The sequence below is a fragment of the Euprymna scolopes genome, chromosome 24 (assembly GCF_053919585.1).
Source record: "Euprymna scolopes isolate OS-2025 chromosome 24, ASM5391958v1, whole genome shotgun sequence".
Classification (NCBI taxonomy): domain Eukaryota; kingdom Metazoa; phylum Mollusca; class Cephalopoda; order Sepiida; family Sepiolidae; genus Euprymna; species Euprymna scolopes.
Window position 1 is genome coordinate 53,997,024 of NC_136505.1, and position 22,957 is coordinate 54,019,980.

General features: G+C 33.0%; 1 protein-coding gene across 3 annotated transcripts in view; it reads left to right on the forward strand.

The window, feature by feature from the left end:
• The first annotated feature begins 73 nt into the window (after positions 1–73).
• The window catches only part of LOC145246708 (neuropeptide S receptor-like), a 39,527-nt gene continuing 16,643 nt past the window's right edge, over positions 74–22,957 (forward strand). Inside the window, exons 1-2 of one of the 3 annotated variants that reach the window (XM_080108442.1) lie at positions 74–1,674; positions 12,089–16,911. In XM_080108442.1, coding sequence (XP_079964568.1) covers positions 12,459–13,496 — 1,038 coding nt within the window. In that variant the 5' untranslated portion in view covers positions 74–1,674; positions 12,089–12,458 and the 3' untranslated portion in view covers positions 13,497–16,911. Of the gene's footprint in view, positions 1,675–10,013; positions 10,207–12,088; positions 16,912–22,957 lie in introns of those variants that run through there. The other 2 variants (XM_080108440.1, XM_080108441.1) reach the window with 2 other exon arrangements.

A 22,957-nucleotide genomic window follows, 5' to 3' on the forward strand; every position in this document is an offset into this window, starting at 1 on the left:
TATATATCTATATATTTATGTATATATATATATATTTATGTATATATATATATATATATATCGAAAATTTAAGTATGCGTGGCTTTATGGAAGTTTCTCTCTCGCCACATATATGTGTGTGCGCGCTTGCGTGCATTGGGTGTGACTTTTGAGCGAATTAATATATGTATATGCTCTAATTAAAAAAATAATAAAGTATAAAGAAGTAATGGGACTTTGCAAAATCGTTATTATTATTATTTTTTTTTTAAGATCAACACTGGAATAGTTTTCAGACGATCCTAAATGTAACTCTAACTATAATAAAACTCGATTGCATATAGTTTGATATGAAATCAGGTAAAAAAAAAAACATCCGACCATCGTTATCGACTATAAAATTAGTTTTCCTTAATATTTCACATGACTCATTAAGTTTAAAAAAGCTAAAAAAAAAAAACGACTTTACTCTGTAAAAACAAGTCGTTGTTTCATATGCGGTACAAAATGAGAGAATTCCGTTTATTATTGCAAACGGGAGGTAACTGCTGTTTTAAAATACCAAAAAAAAAACGCGGCAAAGTGAAGTAACATCGGTTCGCATACCAAAGACAACTAAAACTGCTTCAAAGGGGCGTAACTGCAGGTCAAAATACCAAAACCATCTAAAAATGTTTGAAAGTGAAGTAATTACCGTTAAAAATACTAAAGGTAACTAAAAATGTTACAGTTGTTTAATATATGGAACTCAACAAAAAGTTGCAAAGAGAAGTTACTGCGTTTCGTAATACCAAAGCAACTGACAATTTGAATTAACTTGAATACGAAATATGCAAAAGAGCATTTCAATGACGTACGATTGGGATTGAAAGCTGCTTACAACGGCATAAACGTAAAATGTATTGTACCAGCGTCCGCTTATTGAAACATTACTGCTTGCTGTTTTTAAATCTCGTAAAATATGGCATTGTGTACATGATTAAAAAAAAATCTAAATTTGGACAAATCTTTATTATTTGTCCAGTTTGATCTGGCTAAAAAGGTGAACACCTCTCGAAAACTTAAACATTATTACATGAATGTTGTTATTGAAGTGATATTTTCATGGGGGAAATGGGATAATCGGATTTATTCAACAAATTCAATCCAGAATAAACCTAAAGTACAATTTATCGTAATCTATGAACTGGTGAATTCTTATTCAAGGGTGATATTCTAAAATTAAAACTGATACCACTCGTATGTTACATAATTGAAATTTAATAATTCATTCAAACTAAAAGCTAAAAATACTCCATGTAATAATGTAACAAGAAGTCTAAAAATGGTCTCCTTGAAAGAATTCTGCTAACAGATTCACGATCCATGAAATAAATCATTCGGACTTCTGTCTACGTCCAACGAATTGGTACGTATTCACGAGTGATAGGGGGTGATCTTTGAGTTGGGGGGACAGTCCAATACTTTGACACGGCCACTCAAAATACGTTGCAACACGGGAGTAAAAACACCTTCATTTCAAGTGAGAGGGTTTATTACCATTCAACTTTCAAAGAAGCACCTACAGCCCTTATTTGGTGACAAAGGAATGATAAATGGCTTTTTTTTTTGAGAATGCGAAGTTTTTTGCAACAGTGACCGAAAGTGATGGGAGATGGAAAAGGTGCAATAATACCAACCATGAAAAAGAGGACGGTAAGTCTTTCAATAATTCATTGCTGCTTATCATTCCGGTTTGAATGTATTCAATTTATACACATGGTATTTTATTCAGATTTTTATGCAGTACGTCTTACACGTTTCTTCTTGTGTTTCTCGAAAAAAACATTTGGAAAGTTTGTTTAATTTTGTTTTTTAGTTTGTTTATATATATATATATACATATACATATATATATATATATTGTTTGTTTACAAATATATATATATGTATATGTATATATATATATATATATATGTCAGCCCTTTAAGAAACTCGTTTCTTGTCGTTGAGCATTTTCAGTTGAAATAAAGACGGCCAATTAAGCTCGTATGCTCAGATCATCATATAATGTTTAGATCACACTGACAGATGTTAAAATATTTTTAAAAAATAAATGCTTAAATTTCAACAGTATTTCTCGCGGTTAACGGCGGCCGAATAGGTTTGGTCCTTGCTAATGGAGTCAGAGATGACTTCTGTTAGCGGGTTCGAACCTATCGACCAGTGTTAATCGACACACTTTACACTGATGTTTCCTGAAAGGATGAAACACTAAAACACTAGTGTCTATAGGTATTTAATAGTTGTTATGGATATGAATATATATATATATATATATATATATATTCTACTATTACCTACATATATACTACCCTTCCAATTTACCATTGTATGTTGTACATACTTTCCCATATTATCCTATTCTTTCATACTCATTTCATATCTAATTAATTAAGCAAGTTTTTCTAAATTTGCATTTTGTTTAATTCTGACCCTTTTTCTATTCTGATGAGAAGCATTTAGCTTCGAAATGTTACGGCCTTGAGAAGTTTTTTTCTAAATATTTCCTTTCCTTTTTCCTTATTGTTCTGATGATATAGTAAAGTTATATATAACCATTAATCCATATCTTTCATTTAATATTATAAATATATACATATATATATATATATATATATATGTGTGTGTGTGTGTGTGTGTGTGTGTGTGTGTGTGTGTGTGTGTGTGTATAGTTTTTCGGTCCGTTTCATTTTTCCTCGGAACTACTTGGCCGTTCTAGATGAAATGTTATATGCACCTGTTGTTATAATAAGACGAGAATAACGAAGGTAAGACTTTCAATAATTCACAGAAGAGATGTTGCGAGTTTGTTTCTTCTTTATCATTATTTTTATGGCAAGTGCTTGACTGAGCTTCAATCTATGGCCCTCTCTCGCCAAACTTTCACAAAAAACACTCATCTATCTGAAAACACTATCAATAATCCCCCACTCTTTATCTGTGCCTAAACCTAAACTTAGATTCCATGAACAAAGCTTCTTTCTTAGAACTGCACGCCTGTGAAATTGTCTTCAGTTTTCCTACTTTCCAGCTGACTACAATATGGTTGCTTTCAAGTCCAATATAAACAAGTTCTTGATGAGCCGTTCCACTTAAGTTAACAAATTTACCGAATTTCGATTACTAACGATTACTATATTGTCCAATTGACTACTGTACACGCTTAACCCTTATCCTCAAGTGGTTTCTGGGCCTTCATAAGTGGTTATGCCTAAAAATGTCACTGAACAGTTTAAAGTCTTTGTCATTTTACTATTAATGATTATTTTCTTCGCTATTTCAGATATTTTACAGATATTATTTTAGAAAATTTATTATGGATAAGTATAGCATTGAACAACGTACGCAATCTGTAAAGTTGTTCTACCAAAATCAGGGGTCAATTATTTGGACTCAAACAGCTTATCGATAGCATTTTCATGTAAGAGATAGCCCAAGTCACAACACATTTCGAAAGTTTCATTAAAAAAAATACATGATTAAACCCGGATCTGAAACTTCCAACGTAGACCCCCACAAACATATCTCCTTCTCCAACATCAGGGGTCTACGTTCTAACCTTCCAGAGGTTGAAGCCCAATTACAGGAGACTAAAGCAGACCTTTTATTTTTAAGCGAAACCGGAAATGGACAGATTATTTCCCTAAAATAGTTCGTAATTAAAGGATACTCTAACTTAACTTCCAAAACTGACCCCCAAAATCACCATGGGCATGGAATATGTGCCTATATTAAAGATGGCTTTCCATGTGGTAGGGACATCTCCAGAGAAGATCCTAACCTACCCTATATGTGCTTCCGGGTTGCACTAGCTCACAATACCGCATTTATATTTACTCTCTATCGCCCCCATAACAGCGGAGTTACTATCTTTAAAAGCATATCTGAAAAAATTGACCAAGGTCTATCAGCTAACATTCACGTATGTGGAGACTTCAATGTTCATAATGTGGAATGGTTGGCCAACTCAAACAAGACCGATGATGAGGGGAGGTTCTGTCATGATTTCTCCATTGCTTATGACCTCACACAGATTGTTCACGAACCAACCGTGTGCCCGACAATGACGGCCAGTATGCGAGTCTCCTAAACCTTTTTCTCACAACTTGCTGGAGTCCCTCAGGGGTCTATCCTGGGCCCAACTTTTTTCCTGATCTACATTAATGATCTTCCAAATCACATCCTTACATCATTCGTAGAGATTTTTGCTGACGACACTACCATATATGGTAGCATATCTAAGGCAGTAAACGACCAAGTTCTCTCCGATTCTCTCTCCTCTGATCTTGATCACGTTGTACAATGGGGAAAGGAGTGGCTGGTTACTTTTAATGCATCTAAAACCAAGCTTCTAGCTTTATATCATCAACGTTCTGATCTCCATTTGGCATCAATTAAAATGAATGGCTCTCGTCTTAGGAAGTCCAAGTTTTGACAAGCTTCTGGGCTTGACCTTTACTCCTGATCTTAAATGGAATACGTACATCAAATCTGTTGCCGAGGCCGCTGGAAAAATTGCCAGATCCTTCTATCGATCTAGTAGATAGCTCACTGCTGATGCAATTCTCTATCTATATAAGAGCCAGATACGTCAAAGTATGGAGTACTGTTGCCACATATGGGCAGGAGCTGCAAGAAAAGACTTGACCTGCCTTGATAGGCTCCAAAATAGACTTCGTGGCTTGGTGGGAGATGTCCTTTTCTCTTCGCTACAACCTCTATCTCACAGAAGAGATGTTGCGAGTTTGTTTCTTCTTTATCGTTATTTTCATGGAAAGTGTTCGACTGAGCTTCAATCTATGGTCCCCCTCGCCAAACTTTCACAAGAAACACTAGACTAGCTTAAAACACTATCAATAATTCACCCCCACTCTTTATTTGTGCCTAAACCTAAACAAAGATTCCATGATCAAAGCTTCTTTCTTAGAACTGCACGCCTGTGGAATTGTCTTCCGTTTTCCTGCTTTCCAGCCATCTATAATATGGTTGTCTTCAAGTCCAACGTGAACAAGTTTCTGATGAGACGTTCCATTTAAATTAACAAATTTACCGAACTTCCATTACTATCGATTACTATATTGTCCTTTTGACTGCTGTACGCTCTTTAACCCTTATCCTTGAGTGGCCTATCGGCCTTGATAAGTGGTGACGCCTATGTAAAAAAAAAACGTTGTGCGCTAATTTGATTAAGTATGCGATTATCTGCGAGCTGGAAGACATCGAAACGTCATCGCAAATGAAAATAGAAAAAGAATACAAGAGAGCGTGGGGCAGCATCCTGAAACATCGATTCGACGACATTCCACACAACTTGGGAGATACCCAAACTCACTATACAATATTCTGCACATTTTAAAAACTATTTTCTTATAAAGTTCAACTTGGTTCAACACTTGAAGCCTGAAGATTTTTTAAACAAGGGTTCAAAATGCAGTTGAAATGCAAGAAGTTTTCCAAAATTACCCCAATCTTCTGCAAAAGTTGATTATATCAGACGAAGCACATTTCCATTTGAATTGATTCGTTAACAAACAAAATTATAGATTTGAGGGCTCTGAAAATCTAAGGGCAATTAATCGACAGAACTGGCAACCCATATAGTGCACTGTATGATCTACAGTAAGAAAGAAGATCATTGGGCCTTATTTTTTGGAAGATCAAGATGAAAATGCTGTCACTGTTACTAGAGAGATATACCGAACTATAAGTACCGATTTTCTTCGCCCACAAATTCAAAGTAGCATTTCAACTTTAAGGTACTCAACAATAAGAAACTAGTTCTTAAAGGGGATGACATTATTATTACTATAATAATTTTTAAATTCCTACAGGCTCTAGTGTATGTATATGATAGAGTTAATCGAATAAGAATAATATCTGCTCTTTAAGAGGAGACTTATTTGGATAATGCAAAACTCAACAAATTGCTTTGGAGCTTATATAGAGTATCAATTAAATAAATAAGATGACAACATAAAAATATACACTAATGCATATAGATTTATTCCTTTATTCAATAAGGAGTATAAATTAAAAGTAGGATAATTAAAAACTCTTTATGCCATGGTATTTCGAAGCCTAATGCTTCTCATCAGAAGAGGAGATACGAAGGTCATTCATTTCAGTTGATGCCAGGCGGACTTAGAGCGTTAATGATTGAAAGATAGAAGTTTGATTTTAGATGCATTCAAATTAACCAGCAAACTTTCCCCATTGCACCGCGTGCTCAAGAACAGAAGAAAGAGAGAAAATAAGAGAGATTTTATTCATTTGCAACCTTTCAAATGTTGCCATAGACCATTGATAATAGTGTATTCACCTAATGTCTACGAATTGTCGAAGAATGTGATTTGGGAGATCATTGATGAAGATCAGGAAGAAAGTTGGGCCCATGGTGGACACCCTACGGGACGCCAGTATAAATACTTGAAAACGACTGGGCCGTTCTCTCTGAAATTTTGTATGTGCTTTTGTATAATAAATGTGAAATAAACTAAACATTATGGCATCCGTTCGACCTACAGTTATGCTTTAATAGTAATTAATGCAGACAATATATATATATATATATGTAGAGAGAGAGAGAGAGAGAGAGAGATAGAGAGAAGGAGAGAGACTTGGAAACTTATAAACCTTGAAAACTATAGAAAAATATGTTTTACAAAAAATAATTTTTAGTCTTTCCTGTGAAAATCGTGTCAGTAATTCATTTTATCCCCCACAATCGTTGAACAACCCTGCTTTCTCGAACTCACAATAGTCTTAGGTGTTCGGGGATTATCCGCTGTTTACCATGAAACTGTTGCGAGGATTTAAAAACATTACGGTATATTAAATAATGGCTCCCTAGCAGAGTTGATCAAACAAAACAAAAAATGTTTTGAATAATGGATCTATTTTTTGTTTGTTTCTTTTTCTTTTTTTTTCTTTTAGCTCCAGATTAATCAGGGGAACCTATTCATGTTATCAATAAATTTATTACCTGTGTTATTCGTCCTTGTCTCCAAAAAGAAATATTGTTTTTTACAAATCTACTGCATCTATATAATTCGGACGAATCAACTATGCATACTTATCGTTCATCTTTTTTGTTATTAATATTTTATTTGTATATTTATATTCTTATTTGCATTTATCATTAGGTTGACAAAAACAAATTCCTGATGAACCGCCCCCCCCCAAGTAATGACACCTTATCAATTCTCCAATACTATTGCTATCCCATTGAGTACTGTACACACAATAACCCTTATCCCTGAGTGGCAATTGGGCCTTGATAAGTGTTGAACTCCATGTAAAAAAAAAATCAACTATGCATACTTACCGTTCATCTTCTCTGTTATTAATATTTTATTTATATATTTATATTCTTATTTACATTTATGACCAGGTTGACAGAAAGTTCTTGCGGTTTTTAACTTTAATATTCAGATAAACATATTTTGGCTCAAACAAAAGTCCATTAATCGGAATATACACCAACAGACTCAGCACACTTTTGCCAACGTAGAACAGGTAGATTTATGCGAGTAACCTAAATATTTTGCGTTCTGGTGGCGATGAAGTCACTGAAGGCGTTTGGAGTATCGCTTAGGTTTTTGAAGCGTTTCTCTCCGAGAAAGTTGCCAGGATGCTTGAAAAAGTGGTAATTGATATGTGAGAGGTCTGGAGAGTAAGGCGGATGAGGTAGAGTTTCGTAGCCCAATTCGTTCAACTTCTGTAGGGTCGGTTTAGCAACGTGCGGTCGGGTATTGTTGTTGATGAAAATAAGACATTTTCTGTTGAATAGGAGCTGTCGAAGTTTCTGATGCATTTCATCGATTTGGTGACAGTACTTCTCCGCCGTAATGGTTCGCCTGCATTCAAAAAAAACTGTAATTGGTGAGACCGATCGCAGACCATCATACAGTCAGCATGACTTTTTTTGGGTGCAAAATTAATAATTAGTTAAGATTCTGTCTAAAGTGTCCAGCACTCTTCAAATCGGGTCAGTGGCATTTCTACCATGACAATGCACCAATCCAAAACTCCATCCTTGTCACAGATTATTTAATCAAAGTGGACATCAAGACAGTTCTTCGCCCTCCCTATACTCCAGATCTTGCTCCCTATGACTTTTAGTTATTCCCCAAGCTCAAGGAAAACCTTAGAGTTTGTCGTTAAGACAATTGGAGAAATGAAAGATGCTGTGACGAGGGTCACTGACACGCTCACACAAGAGGACTTCCATGGAGCCTTCCAGAAGTTGTTGGAACGGCACACCAAGTGCATCACAGCCGGAGGGAAGAGATTACTGCGAAGGGGATTAGCGTTTCCTGTCTATACTATCAATAAAAGTGGCCATACAAAAAACTATGGAAACTTATTTAAGGCACCTCGTACACGTATATTAAATTGTATTCATTTTGTTATGAACTCAGAAAACTTCATATGCAATTAAACCGTAGCAAGGTTTATCCGAAAGAGTTTGAGAAATGGTATATATACCGTATGAGCGTAACATATTTTGACCGTATAAAATATAATCAAACATTTAGATTTATTAATTACTCGATGCTTCCGTTAGGTCTCGAAAAACAAAGGATACCCCCTGTAAGAGCAACTACGCATGAAATTGTGTGGCAGGGGTTGCGCATTTCTCACCAACACCTCTTCTCAATCGACACTGTTTAAGTCTAATGGCAAGGACACATTCAGGACGACTGGAAACAATACGAGGATAAGCGGAGTATTAATGCTGGAGTCCCTCAAGGGTCAATCCTGGGCCTAACTCTCTTCCTGATCCACATCAATGACCTCCCTAAACACATACTTAAATCATTCGTTGACATCTATGCTGATGACACGACCATCTACGGCAACACATCAAAGGCTGTAAATGACAAATTCCTCTCTGATTCTCTCTCCTCTGATCTCGAGCGCGTGGTTTAGTGGGGGAAGTCGTGGCTGGTTACCTTTAATGCATCTAAAACCAAACTCCTATCTTTACATCATCAACGCTCTGATCCCCATCTGGCATCAATTGAAATGGATGGCTCTCGTCTGGTAGAAGCCCCGTGTTTTGACAAGCTTCTGGGGTTGTCATTTACTCCTGGTCTGAAACACATACATCAAGTCTGTTGCCAAGGTCGCTGGAAAGATGGTGGGATCCTTCTACCGCTCCAGAAGATATCTCACTACTGATGCAATTCTCTATCTATATAAAAGCCAAGTACGTCCAAGGATGGAATACTGCTGCCATATCTGGACAGGAGCTGCTAAAAACAACCGTTCCTGCCTTGACAGAGTATAAAATAGACTTCGTGGCTTAGTGGGGGATGCCATTTTCTCTACCCTGCAATCTCTCTCCCAAAAGAAGAGACGTTGCGAGCCTATCCTAGTTTTATCGTTATTTCTATGGCAGGTGCTCGTCTGAACTCCAATCTCTGGCCCCCCTTCGCCAATCTTTCACGAAAAACATCCGTCTAGCTGAATCCACTGTGAAAAATTTCCCCCACTCTTTATCTGTGCCTAAATCAAAACGTAGATTCCATGAACAAAGCTTCTTTCTTAGAACTGCACGCCTGTGGAACTCTGTTCCGTCTGCCTGCTTCCCACCTGACTACAACTTGGATGTCTTCAAGTCCAATGTTAACAAATTCCTAATGAACCGCGCCCTTAAGTAAACACTTCATCAAATCTCCACACTAACATACTGTACTTGCAATAACCCTTATTCCTGAGTGGCTTCCGGACCTTGATAAGTGGTGACCACTGTGTAAAAAAAAATATATACAGCACCTGAAAGTGCCAAGTGATTACCCATTTAGCACTGACCAGGTTCAACGTAACTTAACTTCAGTGATTCAACAGGAACCGATGTGCCAACGTGATTATGGCGTACTATTATGGTTTAGGTTTAGTAAAAGATAAAAGAAAACAATAATTTATAGCTGACGACCTGATGACGTCATATATATTTATGACATCATAACACAGATTGGTGACTTCAGCTGCATTGTTTAAATGTTACGTTTACATACGGACAGACATGCTGAGAAAGTACAGCGTCCGACTCTTCATGTATTACTTATTACAAGTTTGTCCAACGACCGGAAGCTAAATTTAGTTTTAAATAGATTTCTCCAAGCTTATGGCGGTAATGTTTCAGATCTACTCCAGACCCAGATTTCATGCAGATACCAAGTTCGTAATATTTGGATTCTTCTGACTACTATTCTTAAATCGAGTGCTAATTTCACAACGCCAAACCTCCGATTTTTTTTTCAGTTGTACCTTTTTGAACTCAGGAATCTTTTTATCCAACTCGGAAACATGTTGGGAATTTCGAACGAAACCCTTTATTTAATCTACGCAATAATCTTCAGCGCTTATTTATTGGCATGATTCAGTTGTAAAAGTTACACTCTTCTGGGGGATGAAGGTTCAATCCTCAGTTCAGACAAAGCACAAAAATACACGAGTGAATTACTTAGAACTTTTATCCGGTCGTGGCCGACGGAACGAGAGCATTTTACCTCCGGTGGATTAAATACATGATTCCCGCCGAAAGTCCATACAGATATTTGAGTTAGACAGAAAAATTACCGAGTTCGACAAGATACCCCTGAAAAACGTCGGGAGTTACATAGATTGAAATATTGTGAAAATAATTCAAGATAGGAGCAGAAGTCCAAAGAATCGAAATAATACGAATAGTCAATCCTCATTTAAAATATTCAGAACTGTAAGATATAGACTTAATTTATAGAAGTTTTATTCTACCACCTAGTAGAGAAACTCGATGTTGCTTGACATTGAACGAAAATCAATTCCACATTATCTCAATGCATTTATTGTCAGTGACATTGGTGAAATCACCTATTTTTTTCCAATAAAATTGATTTAGTGCCTGCTTTAGTCAGGAACCCACCACGGTGCACCGGAAGAAATATTTACATGCGTCCCTGCAATATATTTTACTTTACGTTGCATTGTAGAGAATCTACTGTTGATTTTATAAAATTATTTTTATATAATGACTTGAATAATAGATTAAAATGTAAAAGTCATGCATCGGGGTTAAGTTGTGCTCTAAACACAAACATTCATTTGGTACACGCCCTGTCTTATAAAAGAATTTACTGTTGATTTCATACGTCAAGCCTTTTAGCTTGGGCGGTAATAAAACTTCTCAAATGCACTTGATGTTTGATTGCATAAGGATGTTAACTTTCGTCAAAGTCAGACTATCCTCTCTTTAATCGAATTTTTCGATTATCGATTTTCGATACTTATCAGTCGCATTCCGATGAAAATCCTAGCTAAGAACACTCCCAGACACATAAAAGTACATTTATGTAAAATTTCACAAAAAATCGGTCCAGCCGTTTTGGAGTTTATAGGGAATGAACACACAGACACACACACACAGACACACATAGACAATGTACCTTTTATATATATATATATATATATATATATATATATATATATATATATATATATATATGAGAACAATGGAAATAGTATTCCGACGAGATAGAGAGATAAACAGGAACAAACCAAGTTATGTGTTTATCAACGTTTTGTCTTTATTGTAAGACTTCTTCTAGATAGAATGAAATTAAGAGAAAATGAAACCAGTACAATATTCGATTATATATATATATATATATATATATATATATATATATATATATATATATATATATATATATATATATATTGTAATGAAATGTATGTTTCTTCTATTTCAGAACGAAAAAAGCCGTTGGAAATTTAAAAAACGTATAGGGTTTAAAAAGAGGGTAATATTTGTTCAATGTCATATAGCCGTTAATATATTTTAAAAGATATGATGTAACTTATCTTATATATGTGTGTGTGGGTTTGTGTACGTGTGCGTTTATGTGTGCATATTATAAGTGGAAATAATGTGTACAAATTACTGATTAAAAAGAATAATAGTTTAAAGTAAAAAAAAAAAAATTGTTAAATTGATGTGCCGAAAATCTAACTTCAACTCGTTATTTATGCTTGGGGTATTTTTATTTTTTAATTAATTTTTTGTGTATTTTAATTTCAGAAAACCAGATTATTACATGACGGGAACCATGAATAATCGAATCTGCACCCTTATTAAGATAAAAAAAAAAAGCAACGTTACTTGCATCGTCAAAGAAACGACTGGAAAATACGGATCTTGTAACTGTGACTGCTACGTCTACAAAAATTTGCTGAAAAATTATTGATAGAACTTTATTCTGCTATTAGACTATATACAACTGACTAGAACAGCACACGTGCATACATACATACATACATACATACATATATATATATATATATATATATATATATATATATATATATATATATATATATGCATGCTTAGAGCGTTATTTTTAAAACTCCGCATAAAAGTCTAATTCACAACATCTGAAAATTTGTTAATTATGGAGTTCAATGAAAACGACTCGGAAGTGACCTTTTACGCATCGCTTTCGTTACATGAAAACTTCCGGCGTATTATCTCCATAGTGTGCATTATTATTGCTGCAACTGTGGGTAATGTGACTCTCATAGCCGTCATCGTCTGCAAAAGGCATTGCCGTGTGAAACGGGTGGAAATCATTCTTGTGAACCTCGCAATCGGAGATCTGATGGTGGCCATGGTAACGATGACTACCGAGATCATCTTTATAGCGTACGGTGAGTGGGTGCTCGGGATGGCCATGTGCAAGATCAGCGTCTACCTGCAGTTGGTCACGCTAGCCAGCACCTCATTTCTGATGACCGTTATGGGTATCGATCGATACCAGATGATCGTTAAACCGTTTGAATCGCTGAGCAGCCGGCCCAAGATTCGAATGAAAGTCATCACGGCATGGGTTATGGCTTTCATCTTCGCTATGCCACAGTTACTTATCTTCGTTCGTGTGAAAACGACGAAGCCGGATGGTAGTACACGACTAAAATGTGTCAGCAAAGGCTATACAAACGAATGGCAACGCAAAGCGTATTTCACTTTCGTGACTTCGTATATTCTTGTAATCCCAGGAGCGATAATGTTGTACTGCTACTCAAACATTACCCGAGTTGTATTCAGTCGGGCCAAGGATATACTGCAGATACATCACAATAACGCGTCGGTCAATACTAATCGAATCTCAATCAAGCAATCTCTCTTGTCGACATCAAAAAGACGAGTTCTCACAATGGCTCTAACTGTCAGTGTAGGCTTTTTCACCTGTCTTACGCCTTACTTCATCATCAATTTGGTACGGATTTACAGCAATTACACAATACGCTGGGATGCGGCTCTGTACGTCGTCAAAGTGATGTATATGAGTCACAGCGCGCTTAATCCGATCATATACGGAATATTATCTTTACGGATCGAACATCTTTACAATGTATTCAACACGTGCTTCCACCAGGTACCTGTCGATAATGTGAGCGAAAAAAGCACCAGTTACAATAGCCAGCAATAGATGAACAACCGTTGAATAATCTGATTGCGGTTAGCGCGGTAAGGACGAAGCAATAACCCTACGACAGCCATCACTCATAACGGAAAGATGTTTTCCCAAAAGAATTTCTTGGGGGGGAAAAAAACATTGGCAGAGTATTTAGGGTCGGGTTTAGGCAAATTTTGAACTTGTTTCCATCGACACTAGATAGCCAGAGCCAACAGATATACAAAACACTGTACAATATATTGAGTGAAATGAGCGATCGTTTTTAAGAGGTGGAAGTCTCTAAACTTGTTTGATTCAGGTTCAAACTTTACTTCTAGTTTTTTTTGTTTTTTTTTTTAATTAAAGTTTTTCTCGTATTTTATTTTACATTTTTTTAATTCCAAACAAAAGAAGCAAAATTGTATTTGCACAATTAAGAAAGTAATTATAAATATTACATGCATAATTTATTTGTAAGTCATTCATTTTAGAGACATTACATTTCAGAAGTAATTAATTGTTTACCGAATTTAACTATTGGAACAATGAGAAATTATGTAAGAATATCTTTGACAAATTTGACTGCGTAAAATGAATATTTTATTATTTATGATTTGGGATCTTGTTCATAGAAATAATTTAAAATTCGACATAATTTAAGTCAGTTTACTAAACCTTTAATTACCTCCGCTAAAACAGGTTGTGATTGATTTTGTTTCTGTTTTTGTTGTTACAGTTGGAAAATAAAGTCACCTTTTAAAGGCTGGTGTAGAGTTTGAAAACATCCGTCTCTTACCAAATACATATGACTATTAAATTCATCAACGCAGTAAAAGAGATTGAACTTTGACCTCCATAATTTTTATTAAAAAAAATAACAAATCTTCGACAACTTTTAATGCTGATGAATATCTTTATTATTCGGTTTGAGAAATACGAAAAAAAGATTAAAGTATTATTGTGGATGAGATTTGAAGATGAAAGCCTTTGCTAATTCCTGTCCAAACATTCAGATATAAATTTTAAAATGAAACATACATTAAAAGCCCACGAATCATTTGAAAAATCAACAATACATTTTTTTCTTAATTCTACAACATGTTTTCTCTTTGAATAAATCGAAGGAAATAAAAAAAACATTGACGGATGCATTCCGGAACATTTGAATAAAATGTAAATAAGACACCTGTCCAAAATGAATTATATAGAGAAAAAAAACAACAACGATATGTTTCCGAGTCAAGTAATCTCAGAGAAAATTACATAGACCTTTCATAATTTATTAAAATATAAAATTATCTATTTATCTATACAAATACACTCATATATATGCGTGTATTTTTGCGCATATATATATACATATATATATATATATATATATATATATATATATATATATATATATATATATATATATATATTCCTATCTCCATATATACGTTTTAATGAACAATAATTATTGATATATATATACACACACACTGATGCATATGCCTGTCTGTGTATATCGTCGTTGGCAGAACTCGGATACGAATATACATTTTGCTCATTAGGATTGAACCAGCCCTAGCTACGAAGGTGGCACATACTTCAGATGTCACCATTCGCCGCAGCAGACATGTGCTGGACATGCAGGTTCATGGAAAGCATCTTGCAGCAGGTTGCCGAAACACCATTACATGAGTAGCGCCTTTTCGCCTACTCGCCAGGCGAGTTTATTTGGGAGTACATCTTCCCCAGTGAATCATACGCGCCTTTAGATATCAATGTCGAAGTTTCTACGATTCGGCGTACAACCACCCACCCACCACACACACACACACACATATATATATATATATATATATATATATATATATATATATTTATTATTGCAAACTTTGCTATATAACCTGAAGAGTTCTCTACTTACTAAAAACTAGCTGGTCGAACATGCTCATGACGTTTTAGAAATACATTACTAAAATGATAAGTATATATATATATATATATATATATATATATATATATATATATATACATATATATATGCATGTTATATATATGCATGTTATATATATACATGCATATTATATATATATATATATATATATACATGCATATTATATATATACATGCATATTATATATATATACATGCATATTAAATATATATATATATATATATATACACATTTCTCTTTCTCTTTATGTGTGCGTGCGTGAGTGAGTTTTCTTTTGTTTTATTTTTAAGAGAATTGAATAACTGCGATGCTTCTTTTAGTTAAAAAAATTAATTTAAAAATTAAATATACAGATGTAATGCGACTTTGCAACATTGTTAAGTCATCTCTTTTTGATTTCGCGACGTGAAAACAGCATTTCTAATAATTCTATTTTAAAGAAAAACCTTGGAACAGTTTTTAGCCAATATGCTAGTGCTTCTAACTTTAATGAAATCCATTGCATAATATTTTATATTGAATGTATTTTTTTTAAACTTCGGCCATCGTTATGAATTATAAAATTATTTTTCCTTATCATTTGCGCATGCATCCTCAATTTAACAGAACTAAAAAAAACTCAACTCTGTAAAATCAAATCGTTATTTCCTATGCGGTAAAAAATAAGGAGATTTTTTTTTTTTTTTAATCTCAAAGGGAAGTAATTTCTGAACAAAATCCTAAAGACAACTAAGTTCCAAATACCAAAGGAAATAAAACTGGAACAAAAGTACAAACCATGTAAAAGATGTTTTCAAGACCATTTCAATGTTGTACAATTAGACCTGAAAGCCGCTTAGTATGGCATAAACGTAAAATGCATTGTACCAGCATCCGCATTTCAATGAACTATTGTCATCTCGTAAAATATACTATCGTTTACGGGATTATAAAACGTTATTTTGGAAAAATCCTTATCATTTATCTAGTTTGATCTGGGTAAAAAAAATTGAACACCTCTCAAAAAAACTGTTATTACTTCGATGCTGTTATTGAAATGGGAATTGGATTTATGCAACAAATTCAGTTCAGAATAAAACTGAAGTACAATATATCTTCATCTATGAACTGGTGATTTCTTATCCAAGAGGTGATATTCTAAAATTAAATCTGATATCAGTCGTGCGTTACATGATTGAAACTATGTAATTCATCCACGTCCAACAGATTGGCTCATGTCCGTCAATGATATAAAGAGATCGTTGACGTGAAGAACAATCCAATACTCTAACACAGCCACTCAAAACAGCGAGGGGAAAAAACACGTCAATTTGAAGAATATGGAAAGCACAGCTGATTCTCAGAAGATTTATTTCATTCAAATTTCATAAAAATCTGCATCGGTCCTTATCAGCGATAAATCAATGATGAACGGCTGTTTCTAGAATGCGAAATGGTTTGCAAAAGGGATTGAAAGAAATCTGAGACGAAAAAGGCGTAAAAATGTCAACCATGAAAATAATGAAGGTAAGACTTTCAATTATTCATATATATATTATATATATATATATGTGTGTGTGTGTGTGTGTGTGTGTGTGTGCGTGCGTGTATGTGTGTATTACTTCTTATCATTCCAAAACAAAAGTATATATTTAATTCATACTCATAGTAGTTTATTCATTTACTTACATAGTACGTGTTACACGTGTTTCGCTGAATAGCGGAAACCCGCAATAAAACTCATTAGAGACAAATGTGTGTTCCTTGGAAAAATAGTTGAAAGTTTGTTTTTTTAAATTATTTTTTATATCTTATATATATATATATATATATATATATATATATATATATATATATATATATATATATATATATATATACTCCAAAATAAAATTATCTAACAATCTACTGGTATGGAAACCTGTGATTATAAATTTTACAAAATATTATTAGCAGTAATATTCTATAAGTATTATCCCATCTAAGTAAAAATTGCTTAATATACAAGATAAAGCAAATAAATCAAATTTTAATCATTCATTTAGTTTGGGTCACTTTACCATATTTCTATCAAAGACATTCACTTCGGATTTTACCATGCAATTTGCATGCGAATTTTTATATCATTTTCGTTAACTTCCCTTACTCTATGACATTTAAATCCTTAAACAGCTTTTAATTGTGATTTTTCCATGTCTCATTGACTTTAGCAAATAAGGTGTAAACCAGTATAACTATTTGTTAATATTATCTCTTCTGAAGAGATGGTAGACATCGAAATCCTATAGCATAAGGAGTTATAATATTTCAAGTGTATTTTAGTCTTACATAGAATAATAAAAATCTGTTTTTACTAATTACCATGTTAGCTCTGCAATTGTATTCAGCACTTTCTTCAGGTTTTTACTAAGTACCATTGTTGCTATATATATATATATATATATATATATATATATATATATATATATATATATATATATATATATATATATATATATATATGGAGAAGGCTAATAGCTGTTACTTTTCGTCATGTCAGAATCGGCAAGCATACACATAGCAAGTAACTATTTGTTAACGGGTAAGCGTATGAATATAGCACACTTATATTAAGAAAATGTGTAATGTGTACTAAATATGAAATAATTATGGTGATTGAAATAGAATTTTTATTCTTCGGGATGCTATAAACTTGTTAATATTGTTAAAATGAAGAAGGGGGGTTCCTCGAATACAGCCCCTTCCTATAACGTAATAAAGTTGATTGTTGTCGCATTTATGTTTTTAAATTTTAATAAGTTTGCGTAAAATTTGAAACTATTGACTACTACGACGACGGCGACGGTGACTGCGACGGTTACTATGGCGATAAGAGAAATGAGAAAAAGATGAGCATTATTTTTTCTTTTAACTCAATTTAACATAATATAATCAATTCTTAATGCTGCAATATTTTAAGTTATAAATCCATTATATTTTTACTAGAATATCTTGTCCTTTTCTTTTCCATTATTAACAACTAATCCTCTTACTTTTCTAAGCTTAATCTAAACCATATTACTTTTCATACTCGCATTTTTCTATATAATCCATGATTTTTCCAGACTTTGCTTTGAAATAATATTTTCTTTTTGTATTCAATAATATAATACGCATTGTCAACAATCCATAAAAAAATTATTGCCAACTTTTAAAATTGACTAAACAAAAAATCAAATAAAAGACGTAATCAAGTAAATAAACAGAAAGAAGGGACAAAGACAGAGAGAAATATAATTTACGGGCGACGTCATAAGCAAAATATTATCAGCCCTAGCAAGGCAAATAGCATCATTTATATAATCCAAATAAGATGGCATGCGAGCGACATTCCCGCTATGATTTATGAAGTGTCGACGACAAAAAAGTTGCTATGGTAATCAACAGTCAATCAAAAGAATTCTCTTACTTATTCTTACTTTTTCTTACGTTTCTTACTTATTCTGAACACTTTTGAACACCAGTAATTTATTATAATTTTAGCTTTAATAAACAAAAATCGAAAATTTTCATTTCAAAATATAGCTGAGAAAGTGGCCTATGAACTATAAAAATTGTTTTAAATTTAGTCGCAAAATGGGTGAGCAATGAAGCTTTAAAGCAATTCTTAATGATTAAAACTAACAGTTAACTATATATTCAAACATGGTAGTGTTTGAATGATAAAAACTTCGTGTCTATTTTCCGTTTAAGTGCCTTTGATATAAATTAAACTGTTATATTTTAATAGTAGCATTAATAATAATAAAAATAATTAATAATAGTAGTACTAATAACAATAATAAAAATAATACATTATTTTATCATTGGAATCCTTTGGAATATGACATTCGTATATTTATTTATATATAGCGTTTTCAACCCTACCCAAAGCCGGCCAGAGGAATAATTGGCCAAAACATGGTGAGATGCCAATAACTATGAAAAACAGTGATTACCAAGGATACAGTTACACTCGGCATTCCTATCCTGTCGTGGTTAACTACTTGACGAAAGCCAGAGGAATAGTTAGTCGAAACTTCATGAAACCTCTATCTCACAGAAGAGATATTGCGAGTTTGTCTCTGCTTTATCGTTATTTTCATGGAAGGTGTTCGACTGAGCTTCAATCTATGGTCCCCCCTCGCCAAACTTTCACAAGAAACACTCGACTAGCTTAAAACACTATCAATAATTCCCCTCACTCTTTATCTGTGCCTAAACCTAAACATAGATTTCATGATCAAAGCTTCTTTCTTAGAATTGTACGCCTGTGGAATTCTCTTCCGTTTTCCTGCTTTCCAGCTGTCTATAATATGGTTGTCTTCAAGTCCAACGTGAACAAGTTTCTGATGAGCTGTTCCACTTAAGTTAACAAATTTACCGAACTTCCATTACTATCGATTACTATATTGTCCTTTTGACTACTCTACACTCTTTAACCCTTATCCTTGAGTGGCCTATCGGCCTGGATAAGTGGTGACGCCTATGTAAAAAAAACAGCAACTATGAAGATGAGTATTACAGCCAGCAATTAAATAAATAAATAAATAAATAAATAAATAATAGAAACAACGATAATCATAGTAGTAGCAGCCAATGAAGTATCTGCTTAAATACAAATGTCCAGAAGCTATATAGAATCCTGTTTTAACGTTTTATGTAAGAAAGAAAATGTAAAGAGGAATAAATGTATTATTAGCTGTTGAGCGCCTTCATACATATATATGTTGAAATGAGTGAGGATAAAAACGTTATAACACTAATGTAAGAAGTTTTGTTTGGTTAAATGTATTCTGAACCGATAGTTTGTTTGTCGTGTTCGAAAATATCAACTCTTAACTTGAAGAGCGAATGGTTCTATTGTTAATGTGTATGTAGAAATGCTGATTGCTGGCTATTCTGTTATTCTGTTAAATTCCGAATGAAATAGGAGCGTTTGTGAATTCAAGCTTTTAATCTAGCTTAATATGTATAAAATGACTGTATTTAAAAGTTAAATATTTTTTCAGTGGCATGTGGCTATGTATGGTTATAAATAAAAAAAATACACGGTTATTTCATATTCTATGGGAAGACTTGATTTAATGGCGGTTAGATATTTGTAACCACCAGTGTGGGATTACGTGCTTAGGAGAGCGAATCGAACATAATAAAATTGTAATATTAATTAAACGGTGACAAAATGTGCGTAATCTTACGTGAAAACACGCTGCGGTAAGTGTATCAGAAATTTGGAGGAATTTTTGACACCCCTAACTGAAAACTGCGATAAAAAACTCGTAATTTCTCTTTTTAAATTGGGTTGTTTATTTTCTGTAGGTAATATACTTCCAAAATAAACTATTAAATTTGCTTAAAAAATAATAGAAATATCATTTTTTTGTATTTTTTAACAAAACAGTGTTTACAAAATGCCGGTGTGCCTTCATGCAGTCATTTTTACGTAATAAAATCAATTGAATTTTACGAGTTAAATATTTTTCAATTTTTAAACTTTAAAAATCTATTAAAATTTTTCTATTGGTTCAATTTTTACGATATTTATAGGGTCAATGTAAAATTTTATGCTCTTTCCAATGAATTAAATATACTATTTTAGGCAAACGTTTTTTTAAATTAACCCCCACCATTTTGAAATGTCTATTAAAATTTTAATAATTAATTTATGTACCTAAGTTTTATATATCACAAATTTAAGATAAAAGATAAATAAAGAAAATATTCTAATTTAAAACAAAAAAAACGAATATTTTTTTGGAATTTACCTGTAAAGTCCAAATTGTAAAACCTTTTGTCTTTAAACCACGTTGATTTTTTTAATGAAAGCTCATATTATGCTTATATCGTCAAGTAAATGCCAGACGCTGACGGCAAATTTTTCTATTTCTTTCAATGTTTTCTTTTTTTAGATATTTAAAAAAAAATTCAGTCGATAAAGAAGTATTAAAATATATCAATCAAAACCTCGTGTATTTCATTAAAAGAATTTTAAAAAATCAATGAAGTGGATTTTTTGTTTTAGGGGAAAAACTTATAAGTGAATGTGCGTTTCTTTTTAACTACGGAGGACGAAAAACACTAATTTTGGTTAACACACGTAATAAAAAAGAGACATTATTTATATAACTTGGACGAATCCATATTTGATAAATTTCATATTAGTAGCAGCAGCTTTTTAAGCTTGCCGCAAAACACGTTACGAAAATGCGATTTTCTACGACCCTCGCTTTAAAAAATCCTTTTATTTAAAAAAAAAATACATGGCATTTAAAATATAAATATGGATGAATTCTTAACAATGAATAATAGAACTACTCATTTAATAGAATATTTTTTAAGTAAGTTATTTTTTGGCATTTATATATATATATATATATATATATATATATATATATATATATATATATATATATATATATACATGTATTTATAAGCAAGCCAAAATATATTGATTTTCTTTATAATGTTTTAAAGAAAACGGTTTAAAAAACAAATATTGCATAATTTGTTATTAAACCTGTTATTTTTTTTTATTTTTGGCCTTTGTTCCTTTAATTGAAAAAAAAAATTAGGGTTTGAATTTCATTTTTCAAGTAGTTATAAGCTTCGAAAAATAATAAGTTGAATTTTTATAGTTCTGATCATCATTTTAATGGTCACTTTCTGATACACCTAACGCTGCGATATTAACTGGAAATTGTAAGTATGAAAGATGTGCACTGGGATTTTCTCGTTGTTATCCTATGAAAGTGATAAGAATTAAACTCTCTTTATTAGTACTAGCCCAGTCGTACAATTCGTTTACACATGATATTTTACATTATGCAGATTGTGTGTGTCTTATGATAGAACGAATCCTCTATTGATTATTATATATTACGAGGAATAATTTGCTCGGTAGACTAATTCGCAAAAAATAAAATAATAATAACAATAATGATAATGCCGTTCATCAAATGCCGCCGAAGTAATTATTTGCGGCGATTTTAAAAGGCGAATCTGCTTTTATCGTAAATTGAACACATTAATGGGGAAAAAATTAAAATTAAATGGTGAAGTACATCCGGGCTAGAACATCCGATCTGCGAAATTATCAGTGCTCAACTACGTTTGCAATATTGCAAGAGCACACACACACACACACACACACACAAACACACACATACATACATACATATATATATATATATATATGTATATATATATATAATTTCAAAGAAGATCATCAATTAATTTGATCGTCAATCGGTATTTTCTGGGATTGGTTGCCACTCGGATTAGTGATAAGGTAAGTCATTTGTTTATATTAAGAAATAAAGCGTCAGTGATAACACAGGGTCAAGCAGTCATTTTAGATTATCGAGTGAAGAAACGGCGCTTTTAAATAAAGCTTATTTGGAAATTAAAGAAAGCTGAAAACATTTTAAGAACGTTAAAGTATTCCGGTCGGTAGAAAATTAAATTCAATGCGTTTGGTTCAAGTTTTTAGGTGTATATGTTATTTAGTTTGACTTTTCAATTTCTCACTCGTTGCAAGATCACCGTTTTTCGT